General features: G+C 41.7%; 1 protein-coding gene across 1 annotated transcript; it reads right to left on the bottom strand.

Annotated features, from left to right (window-relative positions):
- Positions 1-1,724: 1,724 nt before the first annotated feature.
- sigmar1 (sigma non-opioid intracellular receptor 1) lies at positions 1,725-25,796 on the bottom strand. The gene is made up of 4 exons (XM_060854838.1): positions 25,435-25,796; positions 7,277-7,477; positions 5,139-5,231; positions 1,725-3,925 (listed from the first exon to the last, which is right to left on the bottom strand). The coding sequence occupies exons 1-4, from the start codon at positions 25,571-25,573 to the stop codon at positions 3,696-3,698; spliced, it is 663 nt and encodes a 220-aa protein (XP_060710821.1). The 5' UTR covers positions 25,574-25,796; the 3' UTR covers positions 1,725-3,695.
- Between the last annotated feature and the right edge of the window lie 1,264 nt (positions 25,797-27,060).

The following is a 27,060-nucleotide window of genomic DNA, read 5'->3' as shown; positions in this document are numbered from 1 at the left end:
CAACAATGGTAAGGTTGATTCTGACTAAGGAGCTGCCAAGGAGAAACCAAAGCAGACCAGATGTTCCCTGTGTGTCATGGTGATGTCTTGGCCAGAGTTAACTGGTGAACTGTTCAGCAGTCTATTCTCCTGTGATAAAAACTGTTATGAATATTTGAAATGTGGCATTATGTTTTCTCCTAATGAGTGCAAGACGAATGTTTGTGCATATCTCTCTTTTCAGCAATTATGTTTTCTACCTTTCACTATTTTATATCAAATAAAACAAAGCAAAACAAAATAAGTTCCACTTAACCCCAACCTCCCACCACACTCCTCAAAAAGAAAAATAACTCAAGACATTAAGCTGACTTAGAATTCCTCAGCTTTATTTTTAATTTACTAATTAGTGCAATAATTATATTCCATAACTTTGGGACTTTAGCTTTATTCCACATGTAATACAATTTCTAAGTTTGCTTCCAATAGCAGTGCTAGCTACAGAAATTTTAAGAAGTTGAATACTAACAGATAAAATACAAAATACAGACTGTAACTCCTTACCAAGTGGAAACTAGTCAAAATAGAGCAGGCACATACCTAGTCATTTTTTACCATGATCCGAAATATCGTAAATTTGTGTGGTGGGATTTTCTTTGAAGAATAAAAAATATACATGTCGGGCTCCAAGAAGATCATCATGGTCCAGCCTGACACCTTGCGACTGAGCAATAACAGTTTATCACCAGGCAAAATCTTTTGCAACTAAGTCAAGGATCAGAACTGACAAGTTATGGTTAAAAAATGCCTGTGAGCTAGGATCCAGTAAATCTTGGATTTCTCTCACTCTCAGCTTCCACCCCACCCCTCTAGCATAACACCACTGCATCTTCCCACTGACCATTCAATCAACTGCTGGGGAACATTGCTGTAGATTACAACAATGATATCCTGTAGCCTGAATTTTTATTCCACTTGTCTGCTGGCTAGGTAATGACTCTTACCAGGGTCAAGGACGGGCCTGATCTTGAACATACAAATGAGCGCAGGAAATCTCAGCATGCAAGATTGGACACTTGCCAGAATACCTCGATGTGTCCATCCAAAACCAACGTAAAAAATCAAAGCTATAGCCTCAAGAAGAACATTCAACATTAATGTAAATTTAAAAACAAAAACAAAAGGAAATGTAAAAGAGACCAAGTGAGGACTAAAACTTATTGAATAAAGAGAGGCAGGCGGTCTCCACCTTGAGGCTTGCCACGCCCAATAATAAAAAAAATCAGGACTCACAGCTGGCAGGTCAAGTACTCAATTAAAGTTGGCTCAGAACACTGCAACGATCCACTGCAAATTTCATGTGAAAGTACAGTTAAACTTTTACACTGAGCAGTTTAGGTCACGTGATTTTATCAATGAAAAGCCAACACCTAAAATTGTTCACACTGTCACAATCCATGCAATGTCTGTCTAAATGTTTTTGACCCATGTTTTAACAGAAATATCCCAATCCAAAAAAAATCTTATTTGAATTATTGCAAATTTATTCCAACTTCACGCATGCAGAATGAGGATTGCAGAGTTAAGATTTAAGTTTGATATTAAATTGATCCAAAACAGGAAGCAGCATATATTGGACCATTTTTTCTTGGTTCACAAGATAGATTTGGACACAATCTCCTATTTACTATTTGAACTAATATGTCAAGAATGGTGATCACACTACAAACATGAACAAGGAACAATAAATTCTGCTAGCATTTAATTAACTATAGAAATTTTTAAAATACTTCACATTTTATGAGTAAAGAAGCTACATCAGTAACATCCAAAGATGCTGAAATAAACAGAAAGGGCTACGGCTGCAAACCTGAATCAAATTAGAGGGTTCTGGAGAAACTTGTAAATAAAATTCATATCTGACATGGAATTTACATGAAAAATAAAGCTAAGTGCATACATCAAATATGAACAAATCTGTGTGGAAAGAAAAAAAGGTATATAGGATCACTGCATTTGCAAGAATTTTAAAAGCGGAATTGTTTGGTACAGTATTACTTTGCATAGAATTTGAAATTCTTACATTTTATATTCAAACTTATATGTAGTTACCTTCCCAATCACACTTCAACCCTCAAACTAGCCTTAATTGGATCAAGATGACCTTGTATTTTAATTAACGGTGTAAGTTTGTGGTGGTTGCATGGAATTTGGAGATATTGCTTTAAGTCTAAGAAATGAGTTGTAAGCAGGTTTTCAGGACTGCAGTATTCCCTTCAAAAGGATAATTCAGTTGCATTTGAAACATACATGTTAAAATGCAAAGAAAAAAAAATCAAGTTTTCAAAAACAAGCAGAACATCTGCAAAATCTTCAGACAACCACCCAGGTGACCATGATCATTACGGGCTTTCCACAGAATGAATAAAAAAAAAATCACCTTTTCTGGTAGAAAATGCAATTAATAAAGTTTACTTAATTAAATGATCACATGTAAAACATCCATCAAATGAATTATCTCCATCAATCTTTTTCATATATAAACTAGTGAGAGGGAGAAAAATGCTACTATACTAGTGGTAATTCTACCCATCAAAGAGCAAGAGAGGAGTTAGCATCATCACCAACCTGCAATGAAAATATTAATTTTCTTACTGATGCCAAGAAGTGTGGGGTGGGGCGGGGGAAAGAATCTACCTTCATATTTGGTTCAGAACAAGATCTAGTGAATGGTCAGCTTGTGTGGGCTAGTGTCATGGAAGTCTGTTTAATTTAAACTGAATTACACATTGCTTGCTATTTGGTGACTAAAACGTTTGGGAAGTTTTTCGGAAGTGACTGTCTTGCCATTAACATACTAGGCAATTTAGAGGTTGCACAGGCACATAGGCATTCTTTTTGCCTATGTGCTGGGTAGTGCTCCAATTGGAGAGGGAAAGTAAGTATTAGATGAAAAGGTGGGAAGTTATTGACAGCTCGGTCCAACATGAAGACTGCAACTGAACCTGTTTGGGATTCTGAAATCTCAAAATGCCTCTAATGCAATATTAACTGGTGTTGATCAGACCAACAAGAGGTTTCTTTGTATTTTAACATATCTACACTGCAACTTATCACAATTCCATCTGACATATTGATTCAGAATATTGAAATATTCAACTGACATAAAAAATTGACACCATGAATGAACGTGTACAATTTATGACAAAATTATGAATTAAACCCCATTAACAATTTAATCTCAAATGTATAAATCTGCTTGATTCAATAGCTTTACAGAACTGAACATCTAGGTAACCAACCAAATCTAAGAAACATCTTTTACCGTCAGATTTAGTAGTTTAGATATTGAAACATGCTAAAGATTCACTACAGTGGTTAAAAATAACAACAAGTTCCTCGTCCTGGACTTATCAATTTACCATCCAAATTAGTTCTAAAAGATACAGCAAAACATTGATATCTAAATTGACATACGTGAGATTATGCAAACAGATCTATGCTTCTGATGTGATCTTTTACACAATACTTTGTGTTGCTCAATGTAGAGACATAAAAAGATTGGAATCTTATCAGAAAAAATGTAGCATACAAAGAACAAGCAAATTTTCTAGAATTGATGAACACAAGTAAATTTTCAAACAGTAGGTGAAATAAACCAATGTCAAAAAGAGACCAATAAAATGTATACCTTACAAAATGGTCTCTACCCAGCATCAAAAGAATCCAGCTGTTGTGAGGTAAGTATGGGCTTCCAAAATAAGTGCTTTTGTGTAGACAGATATTGTATAATAAAAGGTAAGAAAATCCTGTGTACTAAAGATTGTATCAGACAATGCAAACCCCAACATGGAAGGAATGAAACCTCTACCATATTCAACCATCCATGTCCCAGCACTCCAGCGCACAGATGTGGCTTCACCTATGGAATGGACGATAGTGTCACCTATAGGAATACAAAATAAAAAGTCACACTTTAGAGTTATGTGAGTATTTTTAAAATGTAATTAGTATCCAAAATGAACACAACCCATTGAGAATCTGGTATCCCATTTCATTTGAAACAGGAAATCAAGAGATTTGGGTGGCTACTGTTAGTGAGATAGATCATGCTGAAGATTCGGAGAGCCCAAACTTTCTGTCTTTATGGATTATATAGAAGAAATTTCCTATCCATTATCAAGTTTTCAGGAAGTCCCTTTATGAATAAACTAGTTTACTGCAGCAGACAGTGTCGAGTGCAACTTATCACTTAAAACTGCAGTCCTATCTTTCCTTTAAAGATACATTAGTAGCTGGAGCAATGCAACAGGTAGCTTACACTTGCCTCTCAGCTAAAAGGCCAAAGGTCCTAGCCCCATTCCGATACATATTGGCTGTGGAAGAACTCCACACTGCTGCAGGCAAGGAAGTATGCCTTGGCTCCAATACTCAGCAATGGGAAACACATATGGCCATACAACCATCCATCAAATTTATAAATGATGGTTGAGCAAAGGAGTGATGAACTAGCATTGTGACAACACCATGTATCTTGCCTTTCTAATAGAGGCCATATGATACTGTAAGAGGCCACTGGGCCATTGACTCCATCCCAACTCCCTAAAGAACAATCCATTCAATCCCTATAGCCCTAAAAGTTTATTTCATTCAAATTAATATCTAATTTCCTTTTGAAATTATTAATTTATGTCTATATTTGCATGTATTCTCTCCACAACCACTACAATCCACCAAGATCTCCACATCCCTCCAATTCTGAACTTTAGTGCTCTCCTGGTTTGCATAGCTTCATCATCCATGTAAAGCACCTGCAGTCACTTCTGCTATGTAAATATCACTGTCAACCAAGAAAAAAACGAGTTTATGAAAAGGTAAAAAATAAGTTGAACTAGTATGAAGAAACAGCAAGGAGTGCCACTAATCAGATAGGACTTTCTGAAAATTAGCACATGTATAATGTATGAATAGCTTCCTTTCCTGCTGTACCCAATTTTTGATTCCAGAAAAAGCCATTCATCACAGTGTACATATACTGGAAGAAACCTTGGTTTCAGGCATTGACAAAATACACCTCCTATTAAAAAATGATCAGCAGGGCACAAATTAGAAATGCGGTAGGAATGTTCTCATCTTGAAACACAAATATAAAAACTAACCTGGGTAAAATATTTCACTTTTAGTTGTCCCTTCTTTCCACTGCTGAAAAGTTCCTGAGATAATAGTGTCAGTCACTTCAGCCCAATACCGACCTGGAATATCATGTAAAAATAAGGCATTAGCATTTATTGTTTGTGGCCAATACAAATTCTCCAAACAAGCTGTAGTTTTACAGTAATCTAATCTCTACTTCAATTGTGAAAATCTCACAAAATGCAACAGTTAAAAACATTCTTGTATTAGAAGACTAAAATACGAAAGTCCTTCTTCAAACACAGCAGCACAAAAATAAGTTAAAACCAGACTTAAGACAGTTCATTTAGGCCATGTTGCGGGTGATGCAGTCTGGCCCATTTTACTATGCCTAACGTTCTGTACGGTTAAAAATCACATGACACCAGGTTATGATCCAATGGATTTATTTGAAAACACTAGCTTTCGGAGCACTAACGACCAGAGCACCAAAAGCTAGTGCTTTCAAATAAACCCATTGGGCTACATCTTGACATTGTATGATTTTTGACTTTGTCCAACCCAGTCCAACACTGGTGCCTCTACATGAATTTGTCTTTATACAGAACCTTAATGTTATTGAGAGGATCATAGATTTGAAAGCGTAAAACACATAGCCGAGTTTAGAAGAAGGGATTTAAGATGTGGGCATAGATAGTCTGTTAGTAGGATACTTTTGATGAGTTATAATGGTGGTTCAGAGGAGGAGAGACAGTTCTCAAGAAAACAATACAAATATGCAAACAAGGAACAATCAATCAATCACTTGGCCCTTCAAGCCTGCACCTCCATGCAATAATATGACACTGATCTAATTTTAACCTGAACTCTACATTCTTGTTTATGCACCCATTAATCTTTCATTCCCTTTGTAATCAAGGATTTACTTCTACCCGAAAGATGTTTGAAAATTCTGCATCAATTCTGCAAGATCAATTCTGCATCTTTTGAGGAAGGGAATTCCATAGACAATCAACCTCGAAACATAAAACAAAAACATTTTTTCATCTGTCTGAAATGGAATACTCTTTTTTTTAAAATCTATGACTCCAAGTTCAAGATTCTGCTAGAAGAGGAAACATCCTTTCAATAATGTGGAGGTGCCAGTGTTGGACTGGGGTGGACAAAGTTTAAACAAAAAAAAAATCATACAGCAGCAGGTTATTGTCCAACAGTTTTGTTTGGAAGTACTAGCTTTCAGAGCGCTACTCTTCATCAGGTAGCTGTGGATAAGGATCAGAATGTCTGTTGATCCTGCTCCACACCTACGTGAAGAAGAAGCAGTGCTCTGAAAGCTAGTACTTCCAAATAAACCTGTTGGACTACTTTTTTTTCCATACAATTTTTACAGCTCTTGGGACTCTGCCAATTGAGCTCTCAGTTCAGTACACATTTAAAAAGCAACATAAAACTATGAACAACAAAAATAGCATGAAATAAATGCAGCCTAAGAAAAAAAAATGACTAAATAATTTCTTTGCCAGTGTTCATGACACATTGTCTTTCCATTTATACTAACAAAGTCACCAATGATGCAGCCCTTTCTTAGCAAGCACACCAAGCAGCAGCCTAGCACTAAATCAAGCAAGTGAAGTTTTGCTGGTTTGCCCATTTACAGAAGAGGAAAGATGACTTCATATCCAAAGATATGTTATGCAGGGAGCTAGCCCGTGGCGAGAGATCACCAGAGTGACACACTCTGGTAAAAGGATGCTGTCAAAAGAGACACAAAAGCCCTCAACATCAAATCAAGTCAAGTGGAAAACTCCAGCTGAAATAGACGCAAAAGCAACACGTGATTGCAGAATATCAAAACAGATACCAGCCATGCAACAAGGCAGTAGCAGCAGACAGCATTCCAGCTTAGCACTTGTGGGAAACTTCACCTGTCCACAATCAACTTGTTCAGCATCAAAAGAAAGGCAAATCATCTCAGCTGATCTCAAAGCTCAGAGGCTATGTTCCTATTATCTCTCAGATAACAAGATGTTAAACACTATTTTTGTTACATGTTTACCTTACTATATAATAACCTTCTCAAACTGGAAACCTAATACAGTTATCTCTTCGTAATTTTCTAAAAATTTCCTATTGTAATGCCACTGATTTAACAATTATATTGTACCTGAGTGTCCCCCCGTGTCTACTGCTGTTCCAAAAAGTAGCACATATTCAGTTAGCGATGCATGCAGAAGGCACATAGAACCCATCCAGCCACCAGCATTTACGAAGATCCACTGCAGGTCCTCATCTGGAAGAATGTGACCAGGATACCTTTTCCTTAACTCAACCACAACCTTTGTGAATGCTTGGTCATGATTAAGACCTGAAATACAGTAACATTTTATGTTACAGAAATTCACAATATCAATTGCTTTCAATTACTGTCTTTTAGTAAAGCAATTCTCGCTTCCATTGGTCTACCACAGAAATGATATTGGATTTTGTTAATTTCTGTCAATGATGCACAATAATTATATGACTATTCAGTAAATATGGCTCATTCAACATGGATATCTGCAGGTGATGCCCCATATCATGAAAAAGCATGATATGTGCTTTAAATATTCATCCTCTTCATTATTTAGATTTTTATTTCTTGTTCTAGGCACACATCCTGTTTGACAACATGTCAATGAAGTAACTACTGGAACTGCAATCAGGTTAGTAGCATAACTTTACATTTTCATTGCATCACGTGGTCAACAGTTGTTAAATAGCAATGATTAGCTGCCAACGTGGCTTGGCAGTGAAATAATATACAAATTACAAGATCAAAAAAAGGTAGATAATTTGGGTACAGAAGGCACATGAATTCATCAAGACAAAAAGAAAAAAGCCACGAGACCGTAAGAAATAGGAACAAGCCTGTCCTGTTATTCACTCGGATCACGGCTGATGGCTCATGTCTATTTTTCCCAAACGTTTGATTCTCTTATTTATCAAAAGACACTTCAAAGCTTAAAATATGCAAAGCACACTGACCCCACAGGTCTCTGTGGCAAGGACTTCCAAATAGAAACAACCTTCTGACAGAAGAAATTACTCCTCATCTCAGTCTTAAATTAGCACTCCTTTATTCTGAGGCTATGCCCTCTGGTCTTGAACTCTCCCATCCTCTCAGTATTTGACCAGTCACACCCCTTAAGAATCAGATACGTTTCTATGAGATCACCTCTCACCTTTCTAAAATCCAGAGGGTTGAATCCCAATCTGTTTGGCCTTTACTCAGAAGACAATCCCTCTGTATTAGGGATCATCCTAGTGAACCATCTCTGAACTGATCCCAATAAAATTATCTTTTCTTAAATATGGGTACCAAAATTGCGCAAAGCACTCCAAACTTAGTCGGAGCAGCATCTTACACAGTTGCAGTAAGTCTTCCTGCCTTCAGCCCCCTTGAAAAAAGGACCAAAATTTCATTAGCTTTTCTGATTATCTGCTGTGAAAACATATGAAAAGTGGTGGTGATTATTAACTCTGGATTCACGCTTGTCTTTTTTTAAAAATAATTTACTCAATATGGACATTGGCAGTGAAGACAGATTGAAATGGCAATGAGAGACAGATGGAGATGGTAGCCTGAACAATGAGAATCCAGGTATGATACTGAGATTGGGGATGTCTGAGAAGATATATTGATACTGGTATTCACTCAGATCTAGCGAAGGTTTATTAGGATAAGACAGAGTATGAAGGGACTATCTTATGAGGAGAGTTTGAATTTGATACGGATACATTGGCATTTCGATGAAGGAGGGGAATGACCTTATTAAAAAGTATACGATCTTTGTGTACTTGACAGGGTAAATGCAGAAATGTCATTTCCCCTTGTGGGAGAGTTTAGGACTAGAGGGCATATTTACAGAACAAGGGGTTGAACATTTAAGAGAGAGATAAAGAGGAATTTCTTCCTCTCGGAGGATTGTGAACCTGCAGATTTCTTTTAACCACAGAGGGCTGTTGAAGCTGGGTCATTAAGTACATTTAAGGCTGAGACAGCCAGATTTTTAAATCTGTAACAGAATCAAGGGTTATGGGGAAAAAAGGCAGGAAAGTGAAGTTGAAGGTTGCCAGATCAAACGTTTGCTCTTCGAATAGCATAGCAGACCTGACAAGCCGAATGGCATACTTCAGCTCCCACGTCTCATGGTTTAATGATCACAGGTATAATGAGTAACATGGGTCTAGGACCGAATGGGACATTAGAATTTGTATGATTCCAAGACAGAAGGTACATTTAATTTTTCAGAAGAAATGAAATAGCAAAGTAACATTGTCAAGATAGAGTTAAGTAATCACTAAAGCGGAAGACAATGTAGTTTAGTTGAAAAATATAGTCTAAACAATCCTTTAAATGAGCAGAGGGATTTGGACGACAGATGCATAGTACATTAAAGTTAACAGCTCAGGATGAAAAAGCAATTAAACCTGCTCGCAAATTTTGGTTTTTAAATTCCACGTTTGTGAATAAACCAAGACGTAATATTGATACTGCCTGCATGTCCTCCCGTATTTTAAGGCGGCTATTGAGGTTTGCAAAAGTACAAAGCAGATTCATTATACTGCTAAGAGGAGTGGTGTTCAGCCAACGACTGGACTGATAGATATTTTCTATTCAACCTGCTCAAAGATATTGTTACACATCGCTAAAGCAGGTGGAACTTGAACCTGGGCATACTGGCCCAGAGATAGGGCCCTTGTGCAGAAGCTGTGTCCCGAAGAATGGGATATATAATCTAGTGGCTTGCTAGAGCATGTTAGTGGCAGTTAATGGTCAATGATACTATTGGAACTAGAATCTCCCTTTCTTAAAAAGGGATAGTAAATGCCAAGTAGTTCACAACAGTTGACAAATTCAAGATTAATTTCATTTAATACAAACATAATTGAAATTCTCAAAATTGTATTAGTGGGATTTATATTTCCATTTCCTGACTTCGCAGAGATGACAGAATAGGATTCTCCTAAATTTGTTGCTGGTATAATGTTTTGCATTCTTCTAAAAGGGCAAGCACATCTTTCTCTTTATCAATCTCAATTGCAATGGCTTCCAAGCTAAAGCTCTCAAAACTCTTAAGTGATGAAAGTGGTGAGAGACTGCAATTGCTTGCAGACCAGATAGGGTAGTGATGGATGACATCTTTGAGTGATGGACGCAATATGGATAAGACAATTCAATATGGTAATTTAATTTGTGTTTGTTTTCAGCTTATGTTAGTACTGGACAAGACAAATCCCAGATAGGAACCCAGCTTTATAGATTATAATTTTATTTGTTTGGTTTTAATAGAGTGATCTCTTGTTGAAACATAAGCCTATAATTCTGCAGATATTATTTTAAAAAACAAAAGGAAGCTTATTACACAAGAAACATTAAAATAGAATAATCTAAACTATTTATAATACATTCAAAAGTTTTAAATACACAATAAAAGTTTGTTCACAAACAATCTTTTATAAATTGGGGAAATAAAAAACAGCTTTTGTGAAATGGTCAAAACACCATTCCTGACAGTTCCTAAAAATACCACTCATAACGCTTACACCAAAATCCACGAATCAAATAGCGTGGTTGGTTTTTATGTCACTTGCAGCTTTTAATATGGAAATGTTCAGATCTTTAAAACGCCATGAACAGGTGCACCAAAATAAACAAAAAAGTTAATAGAATGCTAGTTAAAGGACCGGTGTAGAAGGATGCATAAGTTATGCCACAGCTTTACAAAACCCTGGTTAGACACTACTTGAGCACTGAGTGCAAATCTGGGCACCACACTTTACAAAGGATACACCTGTATTGATCTTGGAAGGAGTACAACAAAGTTTACATGAATTATACATGAAATTAGGCTTGTTTTTGTCCAAACTGAAAAGGGGTGGGGTGATTGAAGCCTTCAAGATATTAACAAAAAAGACAGCAGGGTAGGTAAAAATGAGCTTTATCTACTCGTTGGAGATTTAAAACTTGGGGGCACAATCTACAAATTTGGGCCAGGCCGTTCAGGAGAGATGTTAGGAAGCTCTTCTACACACAGAGGTCTGGAACTCTTCCACAAATGGTAATTGATGCTAGAATCACAGATGCATAGTATGAAAACAGACCTTTCGATCCAATTCATTCATGCTGACCAGATATTCTAAACTAATTTAGTCACATTTGCTAGCAGTTGGCTCAGATCCCTCTAAACACTTCCTATTTATATACCCATTCAGATGCCTTTTAAATATGGCAGGTCATTCCATACACTCACCACCCTGTATGAAAAAGTTGCCCCATAGGTCCCTTTCATATCTTTTCTCTCTCACCTTAAACATATGCCCTCTAGCTTTGGACTCCCTTACACCAGGGAAAAGACCTTGGCTAGTCAACCAGTCCGTGCCCCTCAAGATTGCATAAACCTCTATAAGGTCACCCTGCAGCATCTGATACTCCAGGGAAAACAGTTCCAGCCTGTTCTCCCTATAGCTCAAACCCTGGCAACATTATTGTCAATCTTTTCTAAACCTTTCAATTTTTGCAACATCTTTCCTATAGTAGGGAGATCAGAATTGAATGCAGTATTCCAAACCTGGCCTCACCAGTCCCTGTACACCTCCATCCCCCATCACGAAGGACTCAAAGCCCTCCGCTTCTTCCTTTCCCGCCGCACTAACCAGTACCCTTCCACTGACACCCTCCTTCGACTGACTGAACTGGTCCTCACCCTGAATAACTTCTCTTTTCAATCCTCCCACTTCCTCCAAACTAAAGGAGTTGCCATGGGCACCCGCATGGGCCCCAGCTATGCCTGCCTCTTTGTAGGATATGTGGAACAGTCCATCTTCCGCAACTACACTGGCACCACCCCCCACCTTTTCCTCCGCTACATCGATGACTGTATCGGCGCTGCCTCGTGCTCCCACGAGGAGGTTGAACAGTTCATCAACTTTACTAACACCTTCCATCCCGACCTGAAATTCACCTGGACTGTCTCAGACTCCTCCCTCCCCTTCCTAGACCTTTCCATTTCTATCTCGGGCGACCGACTCAACACAGACATCTATTATAAACCGACTGACTCCCACAGCTACCTGGACTACACCTCCTCCCACCCTGCCCCCTGTAAAAACGCCATCCCATATTCCCAATTCCTTCGTCTCCGCCGCATCTGCTCCCAGGAGGACCAATTCCAACACCGCACAACCCAGATGGCCTCCTTCTTCAAGGACCGCAGATTCCCCCCAGACGTGATCGACGATGCCCTCCACCGCATCTCCTCCACTTCCCGCTCCTCCGCCCTTGAGCCCCGCTCCTCCAACCGCCACCAAGACAGAACCCCACTGGTTCTCACCTACCACCCCACCAACCTGCGCATACAACGTATTATCCGCCGCCATTTCCGCCACCTCCAAACGGACCCCACCACCAAGGATATATTTCCCTCCCCTCCCCTATCAGCGTTCCGCAAGGACCACTCCCTTCGTGACTCCCTTGTCAGATCCACACCCCCCACCAACCCAACCTCCACCCCCGGCACCTTCCCCTGCAACCGCAGGAAATGTAAAACTTGCGCCCACACCTCCACACTCACTTCCCTCCAAGGCCCCAAGGGATCCTTCCATATCCGCCACAAGTTCACCTGTACCTCCACACACATCATCTATTGCATCCGCTGCACCCGATGTGGCCTCCTCTATATTGGCGAGACAGGCCGCTTACTTGCGGAACGCTTCAGAGAACACCTCTGGGCCGCCCGAACCAACCAACCCAATCACCCCGTGGCTCAACACTTTAACTCCCCCTCCCACTCCACCGAGGACATGCAGGTCCTTGGACTCCTCCACCGGCAGAACACAACTACACGACGGCTGGAGGAGGAGCGCCTCATCTTCCGCCTGGGAACCCTCCAACCACAAGGTATGAATTCAGATTTCTCCAGCTTCCTCATTTCCCCTCCCCCCACCTTGTCTCAGTCGGTTCCCTCAACTCAGCACCGCCCTCCTAACCTGCAATCCTCTTCCTGACCTCTCCGCCCCCACCCCACTCCGGCCTATCACCCTCACCTTGACCTCCTTCCACCTATCCCACCTCCATCGCCCCTCCCCCTAGTCCCTCCTCCCTACCTTTTATCTCAGCCGGCTTGGCTCTCTCTCTCTTATTCCTGATGAAGGGCTTATGCTCGAAACGTCGAATTCTCTATTCCTGAGATGCTGCCTAACCTGCTGTGCTTTGACCAGCAACACATTTGCAGCTCACCAATGTCTAGTACAGCTGCAACATGACCTCCCATCTCCTACAGTGCCTTCTTTACTACCCGTGACTCCACTTTTGAGGAACTATGAGCATTCATTCCAAGGTCTCTTTGTTCAGCAACACGTCCCAGAACCTTATCATTAAGTGTATAAGTCCTGCCCTGATTTGTCCAACCAAAATGCAGCACCTCACATTTATCTAACTTAAACTCCATCTGCCATTTCTCAGCCCATCTGATCAAGGTTCCTCTGTACTCTGAGATAACCTTCTTTGCTGTCCACTATACCACCAATTTTGGGGTCATCTGCAAACTTATGAAGTATACCTCCTATATTCACATCAGTTAGTCAGTTGTTAATTTTAAATCTGAGAATGTTTTGTTAAGCAGTAAGTATTAAGGAACATGGACCAAAGGCAGATATAGGTCATAGATCAGCCATGATCTCATTGAATGGTGGAACAGGCTTAACAGGCTACATGACCTCCTCCTGTTCCCATGTTCAATAGTTTTCCCTAGAGCTACCACACACATGGGCATCAACTTACTCTGGTAAATAACTACTTTTGGGTTTTTCTCAGACGTCTAATCTCAGACTAACATTAACTTTGCATTCTAACAGAAATCTAATTCACTAAATCTACCATCCCCTTCTCAGGATATTTGCTTTCAACAGCCATCCTGTTCTAAAGGATCAAAATACTATCCAAAATTAAATATGAAACAAAAAGCCACCATTATGGGCAAACCCCTTAAACTTGAGAAAACAAGATTCTATAACTTCTAACAAACCGCTGAAACACAATTATTTACCACACTGGGTCTCAAATACTCTAAAATAAAACATTAGCATACAAACCCATTCATATCACAGTCAGGCTTCAAAACTGCTTTTTAAATTAAATTACCATGATTACTGAAATACTTAAAAACTGACTACTGATGAGCCTGACATTGGTAGTGGGCAAGTGGTTGGAGGGAATTCTGATGGATTGGATTTACAAGTACTTGGAAAGGCAAGGACATATTAGGGATAGTTAACATGGCTTTGAAAGTGGGAAATCATGTCTCACAAACTTGATTTGAGTTTCTTTGAAGTAACAAAGAGGATTCATGAAGCCAGAGCAGTGGACGTGATTTATATAGACTCCAGTAAGGTGGTCGGCAAGGTTCTTCATGGTAGACTAGTTAGCAAGGTTAGATCTCATGGAATACAGGGAGAACTAGCCATTTGGATACAGAACTGGCTCAAAGTTAGAAGACAGAGGGTGGTGGTGGAGAGTTGCCTTTCAGACTGGAGGCCTGTGACAAGTGGAGTGCCACAAGGATCGGTGCTGGGTCCACTGCTTTTCATCATCTTTAGAAGCAGTTTGGATGTGAATGTAAGAGGTACAGTTTATAAGTTTGCAAACGACACCAAAATTGGCGGTGTAATGGACAGCAAAGAAGGTTAATTCCGAGTACAATGGGATCGGGATCAGATGAGCCAAGGGATTGAAGAGTGGCATATAGAGTCATACAGATGTACAGCATGGAAACAGACCCTTTGGTCCAATGTGTCCATGCTAACCGGATATCCCGACCCAATCTAATCCCACTTGCCAGCACGCGGCCCATATTGGTTCAAACCCTTCCTATTCATACACCCATCCAAATGCCTCTTAAATGTTGCAATTGTACCAGCCTCCACCACTTCCTCAGGCAGCTCATTCCATACACATACCACCCTCTGCATGAAAAAGTTACCCCTTAGGTCTCTTCTTTATCTTTCCCCTCTCATCTTAAACCTTTGCCCTCTAGTTCTGGACTCCCAATCCCAGGAAAAAGACTTTGTCTATTTATCCTATGAAGCCCCTCATAATTTTGTAAGCCTCTATAAGGTCACCCCTCAGCCTCAAAGGCTCCAGGGAAAACAGCCCCAGCCTGTTCAGCCTCTCCCTGTAGCTCAAATCCTCAAACCCTGGCAATCTTTTCTGAACCCTTTCAATTTTCACAACATCTTTCCGATAGGAAGGAGACCAGAATTGCACACAATATTCCAACAGTGGCCTAACAATGTCCTGTACAGCCGCAACATGACCTCCCAACTCCTGTACTCAGTACCCTGAACAATAAAGGAAAGCATACCAAACGCCTTCTTCACTATCTTATCTACCTGCGACTCCACTTTCAAGGAGTGATGAACCTGCACTCCAATGTCTCTGTTCAGCAACACTCCCTAGGACCTTACCATTAAGTGCATCAGTCCTGCTAAGATTTGCTTTCCCAAAATGCAGCACCTCGCATTTATCTGAATTAAACTCCATCTGCCACTTCTCGGCCCATTAGCCCATCTGGTCCAGATCCTGTTGTAATCTAAGGTAACCCTTTTCGCTGTCCACTACACCTCCAATTTTGGTGTCATCTGCAAACTTACTAACTGTACCTCTTATGCTCGCATCCAAATCATTTATGTAAATGACAAAAAGTATAGGACCCAGCACTGATCCTTGTGGCACTCCACTGGTCACAGGTCTCCAGTCTGAAACACAACCCTCCACCACCACCCTCTGTCTTCTACCTTTGAACTAGTTCTGTATCCAAATTGCTAGTTCTCCCCATATTCCATGAGATCTAACCTTGCTAATCAGTCTCCCATGGGGAACCTTCTCGAACGCCTTATTGAAGTCCATATAGATCACATCTACTGCTCTGCCCTCATCAATCTTCTTTGTTACCGCTTCAAAAAAACTCCATCAAGTTTGTGAGACATGATTTCCCAAGCACAAAGCCATGTTGACTATCCCTAATCAGTCCTTGCCTTTCCAAATACATGTACATCCTGTCCCTCAGGATTCCCTCCAACAACTTGCCCACCACTGAGGTCAGACTCACTGGTCTATAGTTTCCTGGCTTGTCTTTACCGCCCTTCTTAAACAGTGGCACCACGTTTCCCAACCTCCAGTCTTCCAGCACCTCACCTGTGACTATCGATGATACAAATATCTCAACAAGAGGCCCAGCAAATCACTTATCTAGCTTCCCACAGAATTCTCCGGTACACCTGATCAGGTCCTGTTATGGAGTTTAGCTTAGATAAATGTGAGGTGCATTTTGGAAAAGCAAATCAGGGCAGGACTTAATGGTAAGGTCCTAGGGAGTATTGCTGAACAAAGAGACCTTGGAGTGTAGATTCATAGTTCGTTGAAAGTGGAGTCGCAGGTAAATAGGATAGTGAAGGCGGCATTTAGTGTGCTTTTTTAAAACATTGGTCAGACCACTGAGAATAGGGGTTGGGAGGTCATGTTGTGGCTGTACAGAACAATTATTTGGGTCACTTTTGGAATAGTACGTGCAGTTCTGGTCTCTATCCGATCAGAAGGATATTTTGACATTTGAAAAGTTCAAAAAAGATTTACAAGAATTTGTCCAGGTTGGAGGATTTGAGCGATAGAGAGAGGCTGAATAGGCTGGGGCTGTTTTCCCTGGATTGTGGAGGCTGCAGGGTGACCTTATAAAGGTTTATAAAATTATGAGGGTCATGGATAGGGTAAGTACACAAGGTCTTTTCCCTGGGTTTGAGGGGGAAAGAGTCCAAAACCAGAGGGCATGGGTTTAGGATGAGAGGGGAAAAACTTAAAAGGGACCTAAGGGGCAGAGGGTGGTGCATGTATGGAATGAGTTGCCAGAGGAAGTGGTAGAGGCTTGTGCAGTTACAGCATTTAAAAGGCATCTGGATGGCTTTATGAATAGGAAGGGTTTAAGAGGAATCTGGACCAAATTGTGGCAATTGGGACTAGATTAATGAGTTTTGAGAAGATTTGTAGCTCAGGTTGAGGTTCTGGATGTACGTTTGTTCGCTGAGCTGGAAGGTTCATTTCCAGACATTTCATCACCATACTAGGTAACATTTTCAGTGGGCCTCCAGGCGAAGCACTGTTTATGATTTCTGCTTTCTATTTATATGTTTGGGTTTCTTTGTGTTGATGATGTCATTTCCTGTTCTTTTGCGCAGGGGGTGATAGATGGGGTCTAACTCGATATGTTTGTTGATAGAGTTCCGGTTGGAATGCCATGTTTCTAAGAATTCTTGTGGGTGTCTCTGTTTGGCTTGACCTAAGATCGATGTGTTGTGCCAGTCAGTGGTGTCTTTCCTTATCTGTATGAAAGGATACTAGTGAGAGAGGGTCATGTCGTTTTGAGGTTAGTTAGTGTTCATGTATCCTGGTGGCTAGTTTTCTGCGTGTTTGTCCAATGTAGTGTGTTTGTTGCAGTTCTTGCACAGTATTTTGTAAATGACATTAGTTTTGCTTCATGTGGGTATAGTGTCTTTCAGGTTCATTAGCTGCTAAAACATATAAATAGAAAGCAGGAATCATGAACAGTGCTTCACCTGGAGGCCCACTGAAGACGTTACCTAGTAGGGTGATGAAACGTCTGGAAATGAACTTTCCAGCTCAGTGAGCAAACCTACATCCGGAACTAGGTTAGGTTTGGATATCTGGTCGGCATGGACGAGTTAGATCTTAGATTACCTACAGTGTGGAAACATGGCCCTTTGGCCTAACAAGTCCACACCGAACTTCCGAAGAGAACCCCCCCCCCCCCCCCCCTCTTTATATTTACCCCTGACTAATCCACTTAGCACCATGGGCAATTTAGCATGGCCAATTCACCTAACCTGCATCTTTGGACTATAGGAGGACAAACAGAGACACCCACAAGGAAACCCACGCAGACACGGGGAGAATGTGCAAACTCCACACAGATAGTTGACGAAGGTGGGAATCGAACCCAGGTCCCGGGCACTGTGAGGCAGCAGTGCTAACCATTGTGCCACCATACCGCCCCATCTGTTTCCATGCTGCACATCTCTATGACTATTAACTTTAGACGCAAAGAAAAACCCAAATATCATAAAAATCATTCACATAAATTTCAGTTTACATCACAAGGTCCAGAATTCTTAAATTTGGGATTGTAAGTTGTCATGATGAAATCTGAATTACACTATTTAATAACAGTGGAGATTTGATAGATCTCTATTTCAAGAGAAATTAAGGTTAGTAGTTAGTACAATATTATGCAATATTTAGTATAATTTACTGAATATCACATCCCTTCATGTCATACTTTTCACAGCTATTCCTGTAGAATCATTACACGGATCACCGTAATTTGGATGCTACTAAAACTGGCAACAAGATGCAGTCAAATTGGATTCTAAAATTCACACACATTCCTCCAATGACAATGGATAATGATTACAACCAAGGAACTCATGACAAACTCTCAAACAGAATTGTATATCCGTACCAACAAGCACAATGCATTCTACACTCGCTTTGAACAGAAGATCAATGAAATAATGTCACTTCCCCCAACAGCCTCAGATGTGTCTGCACCCACATACAATGTCGCAGACGTTCGATCCATCTAACAAACCCACACAAAGCGATCAGCCTGGATGGAGTCCCGAGCCACTTAGATCCTGTGTGGACCAGCTGGCAGAAGCATTTGCAGACATCTTTAACCTCTCTTTCCTATGAAGATCTCACTTGCTTCAAGACCATCATGATCCCACTACCAAAGGAAAATCATGCAGAATGCCTCAAATAACTTCTGCCTGGAGACTCTGACCTTTATAATAATGGCTTACATCCAGCCAACGAAACTGTGCTGATACTTGACAATCTGCCTCCTGATGCAACAGATCAACAGCAGATGCCATCTGCCTGGCCCCACACTCTTCTCTGAATAACAAGGACACCTACTTATTAACTACAGTTATGCTTTCAATACCATTACTTCAAACTAACTCATCCCTAAACTCCAAGACCTAGGTCTCGGTTCCCAACTCTATAAGTAGTTCCTTGACTTCCTGACCCATAGACCACAATTAGTAAGAATAGGCGGCAACACCATCTCCACCATAACCCTCAACACTGGTGCCCTGAGAGACTGAATACTCAACCCCTTATTATATTCCATCTACATTCTCGACTGCGTGGCCAAATTCCACCCCAAGTTCATTTACAAATTTTCTGATAACACCACTATTGTAGTGTGGATCTCAAACAACAAGACAGAGTACAGGAAAGAGATTGAGTGCTTAGCTACAATCCATCCATCTGTCAGCAAAACAAAGTAGCTGGTCACTGACTTCAGGGAGCAGAGTGGAGGGCATATCCATCTGCATTAATGATGCTGAGGTGGAAATGGTCAAGAACGTCAAAGCCCTGGGAGTGACGATTATCAACAATCTGCTCTAGTCCAACCATGTCGATGCAATGGTCAACTCTCTACTTTCTCAGGAGGCTAAGGAAATTCAGCATGTCTCACCAGTTGTTACAAATAGATCATAGAAAGCATTATATCTGGACACATACAACATGGCGTGGCAACTGCGTTTTCCAAGACTGAAAGTACCGGTCCATTACGCAACCAGCATTCCATCCATTAACTCTATTTGTACTTCCTGCTGCCTTGGGAAAGCAACCACCATAATCAAAGATCCCCCCCCACCACAATCATGCTATCTTCCACCCATTCCATTGAGCAGAAGATACAAAGGTTTGTATACACATACAAATAGATTCAAGAACAGCTTCTTCTCCGCTGTTGTTAGACTTCTGAATTGACCTAGACCACAACGGGTGAATGGAGGTGGGGATGAAGGTGATAGGTCAGAGAGGAGGGTGGAGTGGATAGGTGGAAAGGAAGATAGGCAGGGAGGACAAGTCGTGGGGACACCTCACTGCCTGGTTCTACCTCCTTGCCAAAATCCACAAGCCTGACTACCCTGGCCGACCCATTGTCTCAGCATGCTCTTGCCCCACTGAACTCATTTCTATCTACCTCGACACTGTCCTATCCCCCATAGTCCAGGAACTCCCCACAAATGTTCGAGACACCACCCATGCCCTCCACCTCTTCCAAGACTTCCGTTTTCCCGGCCCCCAACCCCTCATCTTCACCATGGATATCCAATCCCTCTATACCTCCATCCACCATGACCAGGGCCTGCAATCTCTCCATTTCTTCCTCTCCCAATGTCTCCAACAGTCCCCTTCCACCGACACTCTCATTCGTTTGGCAGAACTAGCCCTCACCCTTAATTTCTCCTTCGAATCCTCCCACTTCCTCCAGACCAAAGGGGTAGCCATGGGCACCTGTAAGGGCCTCAGCTATGCCTGTTTCTTTGTTGGCTACATAGAACAGTTGATCTTCCGTAATTTCACCACTCCCCACCTCTTCCTCCGCTACATTGATGACTGCATTGGCGCCACCTCGTGCTCCCATGAGGAGGTTGAACAATTCATCAACTTCACCAACACATTCCACCCTGACCTTAAATTTACCTGGACCATCTCTGACACCTCCCTCCCCTTCCTGGACCTCTCCAACTCCATTAATGACGACCGACTTGACGCTGACATTTTTTACAAACCCACCGACTCCCACAGCTACCTGGATTACACCTCTTCCCAACCTACCTCCTGCAAAAATGCCATCCCGCATTCCCAATTCCTCCCCTTCTGCCGTATCTGCTCCCAGGAGGACCGGTTCCACCACAGATCATGCCAGATGGCCTCCTTCTTGAGAGACCGCAATTTCCCTTCCCACGTGGTTAAAGATGCCCTCCAACACATCTTGTCGACATCACCGAACCTACGCCCTCAAATCCCACCCCTCCAACCATAACAAGGACAGAACCTTGCCTCCCCCCCACCTCGGTGCCCACCTTCCACCCTACTAATCTTTGCATAAACGAAATCATCCAACGACATTTCCGCCACCTCCAAACGGACCCCGCCAGGGATATATTTCCGTCCCCACCCATTTCCGCCAAGACCATTCCCTCCGTGACTACCTGGTCAGGTCCACACACCCCCTACAATCGTCCCTCCCGTTTTGGCACCTTCCCCTGCCACCACAAGAATTGCAAACCTGCGCCCACACCTCCTCCCTCACCTTCATCCAAGGCCCTAAAGAAGCCTTCCACATCCAAAGTTTTACCTGCACATCCACCAATATAATTTATTGTATCCGTTGCTCCCAATGCGGTATCCTCTACACTGGGGAGACTGGACACCTCCTAGCAGAGCGCTTTAGGGAACATCTCTGGAACACCCGCACAATCAACCACACCGCCCAGTGGCCCAACATTTCAACTCCCCCTCCCACTCAGCCAAGGACATGGAGGTCCTGGGCCTCCTTCACCGCCGCTCCCTCACCACCCAACGCCTGGAGGAAGAACGCCTCATCTTCCGCCTTGGAACACTTCAACCCCAGGGCATCAAGTGGACTTCACCAGTTTCCTCATTTCCCCTTCCCCCACCTCACTCCAGTTCCAAACTTCCAGCTCAGCACCACCCTCATGACCTGTCCTCCCTGCCTATCTTCCTGTCCACCTATCCACTCCACCTTCCTCTCTGACCTATCACCTTCATCCCCACCCCCATTCACCTATTGTACTCTCTGCTACTTTCTCCCCACTCCCACCCTCCTCTCATCTCTCCACCTTGCAGGCACTCTGCCTCTATTCCTGATGAAAGGCTTTTGGCTAAAACGTTGCTTTTTCTGCCCCTCGGATGCTGCCCAAACTGCTGTGCTTTTCCAGCACCACTTTAATCTAGAATCTGGTTTCCATTATCTACAGTCATTGTTTTTATCTTCTGATTTGACTTGTTAAATTTTAAATTAATGTTGATCTCATTCTCTGTGCAACTTCTCCCTACAGCCATAACAATATATTGTTCACTCAGTTCTCATGCACTTTGTATGGTATGATCTGCCTGTGCTGCACACAAAATAAAAACACTTTTCACTGTACCCAGATACATGTGACAATAATAAATCAAATCAAACCCCTCAGGTCCCTTCTAAACTTTTCTCCTTTCACTTTAGAAAATAAACCTTCTGGTTTTGAACTCCTCTACCCTAGGGAAAATGAGTGAATTCCACTTTGGACACTGTATTTACCAATTGAGCCACTGACTACATCACAAATAACTATATATATAAAAATTGTAATGATGATTTAAAGTCAGCGGGCATGCCTTCCTCCAAAACACTATTTCAGATCTCCAGTATCCACAATTCTTGGCATTAATTACAATTTAAACCTTGATGAAAAAATTAGATGCGTACAGTGCAGCAATCATGAGCACCTTCTAAAGGCAGCAATGGTTTATGTCTACAGTTCAAATACAGAAAAAGCATTGCTTGACATTATGCTCTCAAGAAAACTGGCAACACAAAGAACATTAAACATACTATCTACCTATATGAACAGTCAATCAATTTAACTGCAGACTAATAGTTCAAAAACATTTTACACATCTGAGAGATTAAATTCATGGATTATTAAGGAAGTATGTGTGCATATTTTTGTTCACAGCTAAGTCAGTTTAAGTTGGTTTATTATCGCAATCCCAGGTCCCTAAAAGCATTTACAAATCCAGATCACATTGAGTAAATTATGATTTGCAGAGATACACAGCTAAAGACAGAATAGACTTTCTTTGATATCAAGCTTCAAACTAATGAAACCTTCAAACCATTGATGATTAAATAAACTAACAAGTAGAAAACGTTGGATACCAATATATGTTGCGATAGTTTGCTCAAGTATTTAGTATGAATGCTAGCTTCAACATTACTTTTGCTTTGTTGAATGCAATATTGTCTATTGTATTTCCAAGTATGATTCCAATTTCTCATAACTTGACATTGTTCTCAAGAAAGAAATTGCATCAGCCACATATAAAAGCTCTAAGACACAGCAAATAAAATAGATTTAATACTGGCCCTATCTCATAACATAATTGGAACTGCTGTCTACTTTGCACCTTTGGAAAGTGCAATGAATATAAATGAATTAGAAATATAAAAATTGCAAGATTGATAGAGATTAAACATGATGGCACAGCATCAAGTGCTGTTTTAAGAAAATTGGAATGCTGGTGCTTCAGTGAATTATCAATCTTCTTGTGTTGTCCTTGTGAAGTGCACAGGACAAATGCCAAATACTTGAAAGCAGATCAGACAGCATCGAGCCAAACACATTTAACACCAAAAACAACTTACATTTATGAAGCATCTTTACCTTATTAAACTATCAAGGAATTTAAAAGGTGCATTAACAAATTTTCACATCAAGTCAAGTGATCAAAATATCAGTGAATAGTTTTGAAAGAGTATCTTAAAAAGGAATGAGGAACAGAAAAATCAGTAAGGAAGTTAGAAAGTATATCCCAGGCAATTGAACTGTGGAACAAATAAAATCAAACCAAACACGACTGAAGAAGTTGAAAGTGTGTATTAATTCAGAATTGCAAGGTTGGAGGTTGTCACAGTTCTTTTCGGTGGTGCTGATGGGGTGGGGATGAAGATCATGGATGTATGTGAAAACAAGCACAATATCTCTTAAAATTGAAGTGTATCAGAACTGTAGGCAATATAGGACAGTCAGAGTCAAGACAGTTGAGTTTAGGGATAATCTCAATAGAGGGTAGGTGAGACCAGTCAAAAACACACTGGAAGAGTTTCCAGTGTGCAAGTTAAACTCCAGAGGCATCAGTCAAGGGTTCAACAGCAGACGAACTGAGACAGGAATGGAAGAGAGTCATTTTACAGAATTGAAATAGGGTACTTATGATGGAACACATGTGTACTGGAAAGCTCATCTCAAAGCCATTTTGACCTTAGACACTGACCAGGGAAACACTGGAGGCTCAAAAGGTAGAGCTTGCAGTAGAGACCAAAGACAACAGTAATCCAAGGCTGGATGACAGACAAGAGTTAAAACTAGTGATGGGGAGGTAGATTATCATCAATGAACATGTGGAACCTGACGTTGTCTAAAAACATCATCGAGGGGATGAACAGGGTCTCTATTTAACATCTCATCCAAGAGACAAGGCAGCTTTTCTCAAATAACACCATCTAGAATCAGCCTAGATTTGTGTGCACAGCTATCTGGAGTGGGATTTTGATTCACCACCTCAGGGAACAACAGTGCTACAAACTGAGGTAGAGATACTCAAGGGGAGCTCCTCTTACTGATGAAAATCAGTTTTGCTATCCACATTTTGACCAAAACTTGGGTTTTATTTGTTCATGTGATAAGGGGATTGCTGGCTAGGCAAACATTATCCAAGAGCAGTTAAGAGTCAGCCACATTGCTGTATGTCTGGAGTCACACGATGGCATAACCCTACTCCAGATAAATGTAGTTAGGACCAGAATTCCGTGGCCTTGAGTAGAATCCAATCTCAGCAGGTTATTACTTGATGATAGGAATTCTCTAGACCAGCAAGTTGAGGTGGTTAAATCACAGGTATTTAAAGCAGGTAGATAGACTTCAGCTATCAAAGTGGAGGGCTATGAAAAGCTGGCATGAAAGAGGAGGCTTGGTGTATACAAGTAATGAGCTTATAGAATGGGTGTGCAGGTTTGTTGCAGCAACTTCTAGGAGAAAGTGGGGACTGCAGATGCTGGAGATCAGAGCTGAAAATGTGTTGCTGGAACAGGAGAATCGACGTTTCGGACATGAGCCCTTCTTCAGGAAATTTTGACATTCCTGAAGAAGGGATCATGTCCAAAACATCAATTTTCCTGCTCCTTGGATGCTGCCTGACCTGCTGTGCTTTTCCAGCAACACATTTTCAGCTGCTGCAGCAACTTCTCAAGTTCTTACAGTAGCACTACCAGTAGTACCTCTTTTTCTGCTTGGTTGACATGGAAAGTCAGTAGGTGATGAGGATGGCCCTGAAGATTAAATGCAAATTGGAGATCAGGGATTTGGTACAGGCAAGTCTCGCACTCATGGGATGAGCTGCCAGAGGCAGATACGGTTGCAACATTTAAAAGTCAGTTGGACTGGTATATGAATAAGAAATATTTTAGAGGGACATAGGCCAAATGCACGCAAATAGGACTAGTCGAAAAAAATCTTGGCCGGTATAGAGTTAGACAGAAGAGTCTGTTTCCGTGCTGTATGACTCTATGACACACACATAGACAGAGCTCTGGACGTGTCCAGCACCTCTCTCTGAGAACATACCTGAGTACTGCCGGGCCAGCTTGCTCAACTCTTCCCGGTTGAACACGTGCTCCTTACTGCTCAGCCACGCGCGGAACATCCAGAAGCCGAGCCCGGCCACAGTCACCAGGACAACGGCACGGCCCAGAGTGAGCTTCATGTCAGCGGCTCGAGCCCCTGGGGAAGGAGCGCGACAAACCGTCCCTGGGGGCTAACAGGGGGGGGGGGGGGTGACAGGGCAAACCGTCTCGGAGGGACAGGAGGCGGGACACACGGCAAACCGTGCAGACTCCCCGCACAGACGGCCTGCTTCCGACCCCCACTTCTGGCACCGACAGAAAACGCCGGTTCTCCCCAGGGCGCCGTTAGCGTCCTCACCACGCCCACGCCATGACTGACAGCGCGATCTGCCGATCAGAGCCAGGGGTATCCCAGGATACCCCGCCCTCCTGGCCAATCAGCGTGGACCATTGTCGTGGGGGGCCGAGTGAAAATGGCCGACCGAAGGCTGTTCCGAAGTTTCTGGCACGCTTGTTGATCATCCGCTTCAAAACATACATCGATTTCTGACAAACTGCTAAATGAACGACTATATTTTAATTTATTAGCTTGCTGTCTGCATCCTATCCCATGAGCCCACTTATCTCAACACAGAAACAAAATTCTGCAGATGCTGGAAACCTGAAACAGATGTTGGTGAGAGACTGTTCAGGTCAGGCAGCATCTATGGAGAGAGATACACGGGTAAGTTTATGATGAAAGGTCATGGAGTCGAGGTGTTATCTCTCTTAAGCGTGCTAAGTATTGGCAACATATGCTTGTCTTTCTTGAAAAACCTCAACCTTGTTTCAAACTCCTTTACAAGCATACACACTCTTTATTAGACTCTTGTGACGCGCTGGTCGTGTCCTGATGAAGGGCTTATGCCCGAAACGTCGAATTTCCTATTCCTTGGATGCTGCCTGACCTGCTGTGCTTTAACCAGCAACACATTTTCAACTGTGATCTCCAGCATCTGCAGACCTCATTTTTTACATCTGGAACAAGAGCACCGAGTTTAAATCCCACCTATTATGAAATGTGCGTCATAGGACAAACAAAGATTGATTAGAAACATTACAAGCCAAAACGTCTCAAGAGAATGTAAAATACCTCAGGAATACACTTGTTCTGCTGACTGTGTATTGTTTATTGTAGTCTATTAATATGTACCATTCATAACCATTGATGTTAGAATGGTCCTTGCAAACACGTCAACTTTCTCCAGTATACCGTTAAAACTTTGTTCCCCCCACCCCGCGTCTTTCATCACAGAAGGCACGAAGTAAAGTTCGCGAAACTGAATTTTCATCTTAAGGTACACGTTTGTGTACAGGTATGAACAGATTCAAAAAACATCTTATTCCCCGCTTTTATCAGACTTATGAATAGTCCTAGAGTCATAGAGATGTACAGCATGAAACAGACCCTTCGGTCCAACTCGTTCATGCCGACCAATTATCCCAACCAATCTAGTCTCACCGACCAGCACCCGGCCCATATCCTTACAAACCCTTACTATTCACATACCCATCCAACTGCCTTTTAAATGTTGCAATTGTACCAGCCTCTACTACATCCTCTGGCAGCTCATTCCATACACATACC

This window comes from Hemiscyllium ocellatum, chromosome 1 (assembly GCF_020745735.1).
Source record: "Hemiscyllium ocellatum isolate sHemOce1 chromosome 1, sHemOce1.pat.X.cur, whole genome shotgun sequence".
Classification (NCBI taxonomy): Eukaryota; Metazoa; Chordata; class Chondrichthyes; order Orectolobiformes; family Hemiscylliidae; genus Hemiscyllium; species Hemiscyllium ocellatum.
The sequence above is the reverse complement of the archived record's forward strand: the minus strand, read 5'-3'. Positions and strand labels throughout refer to the sequence as shown.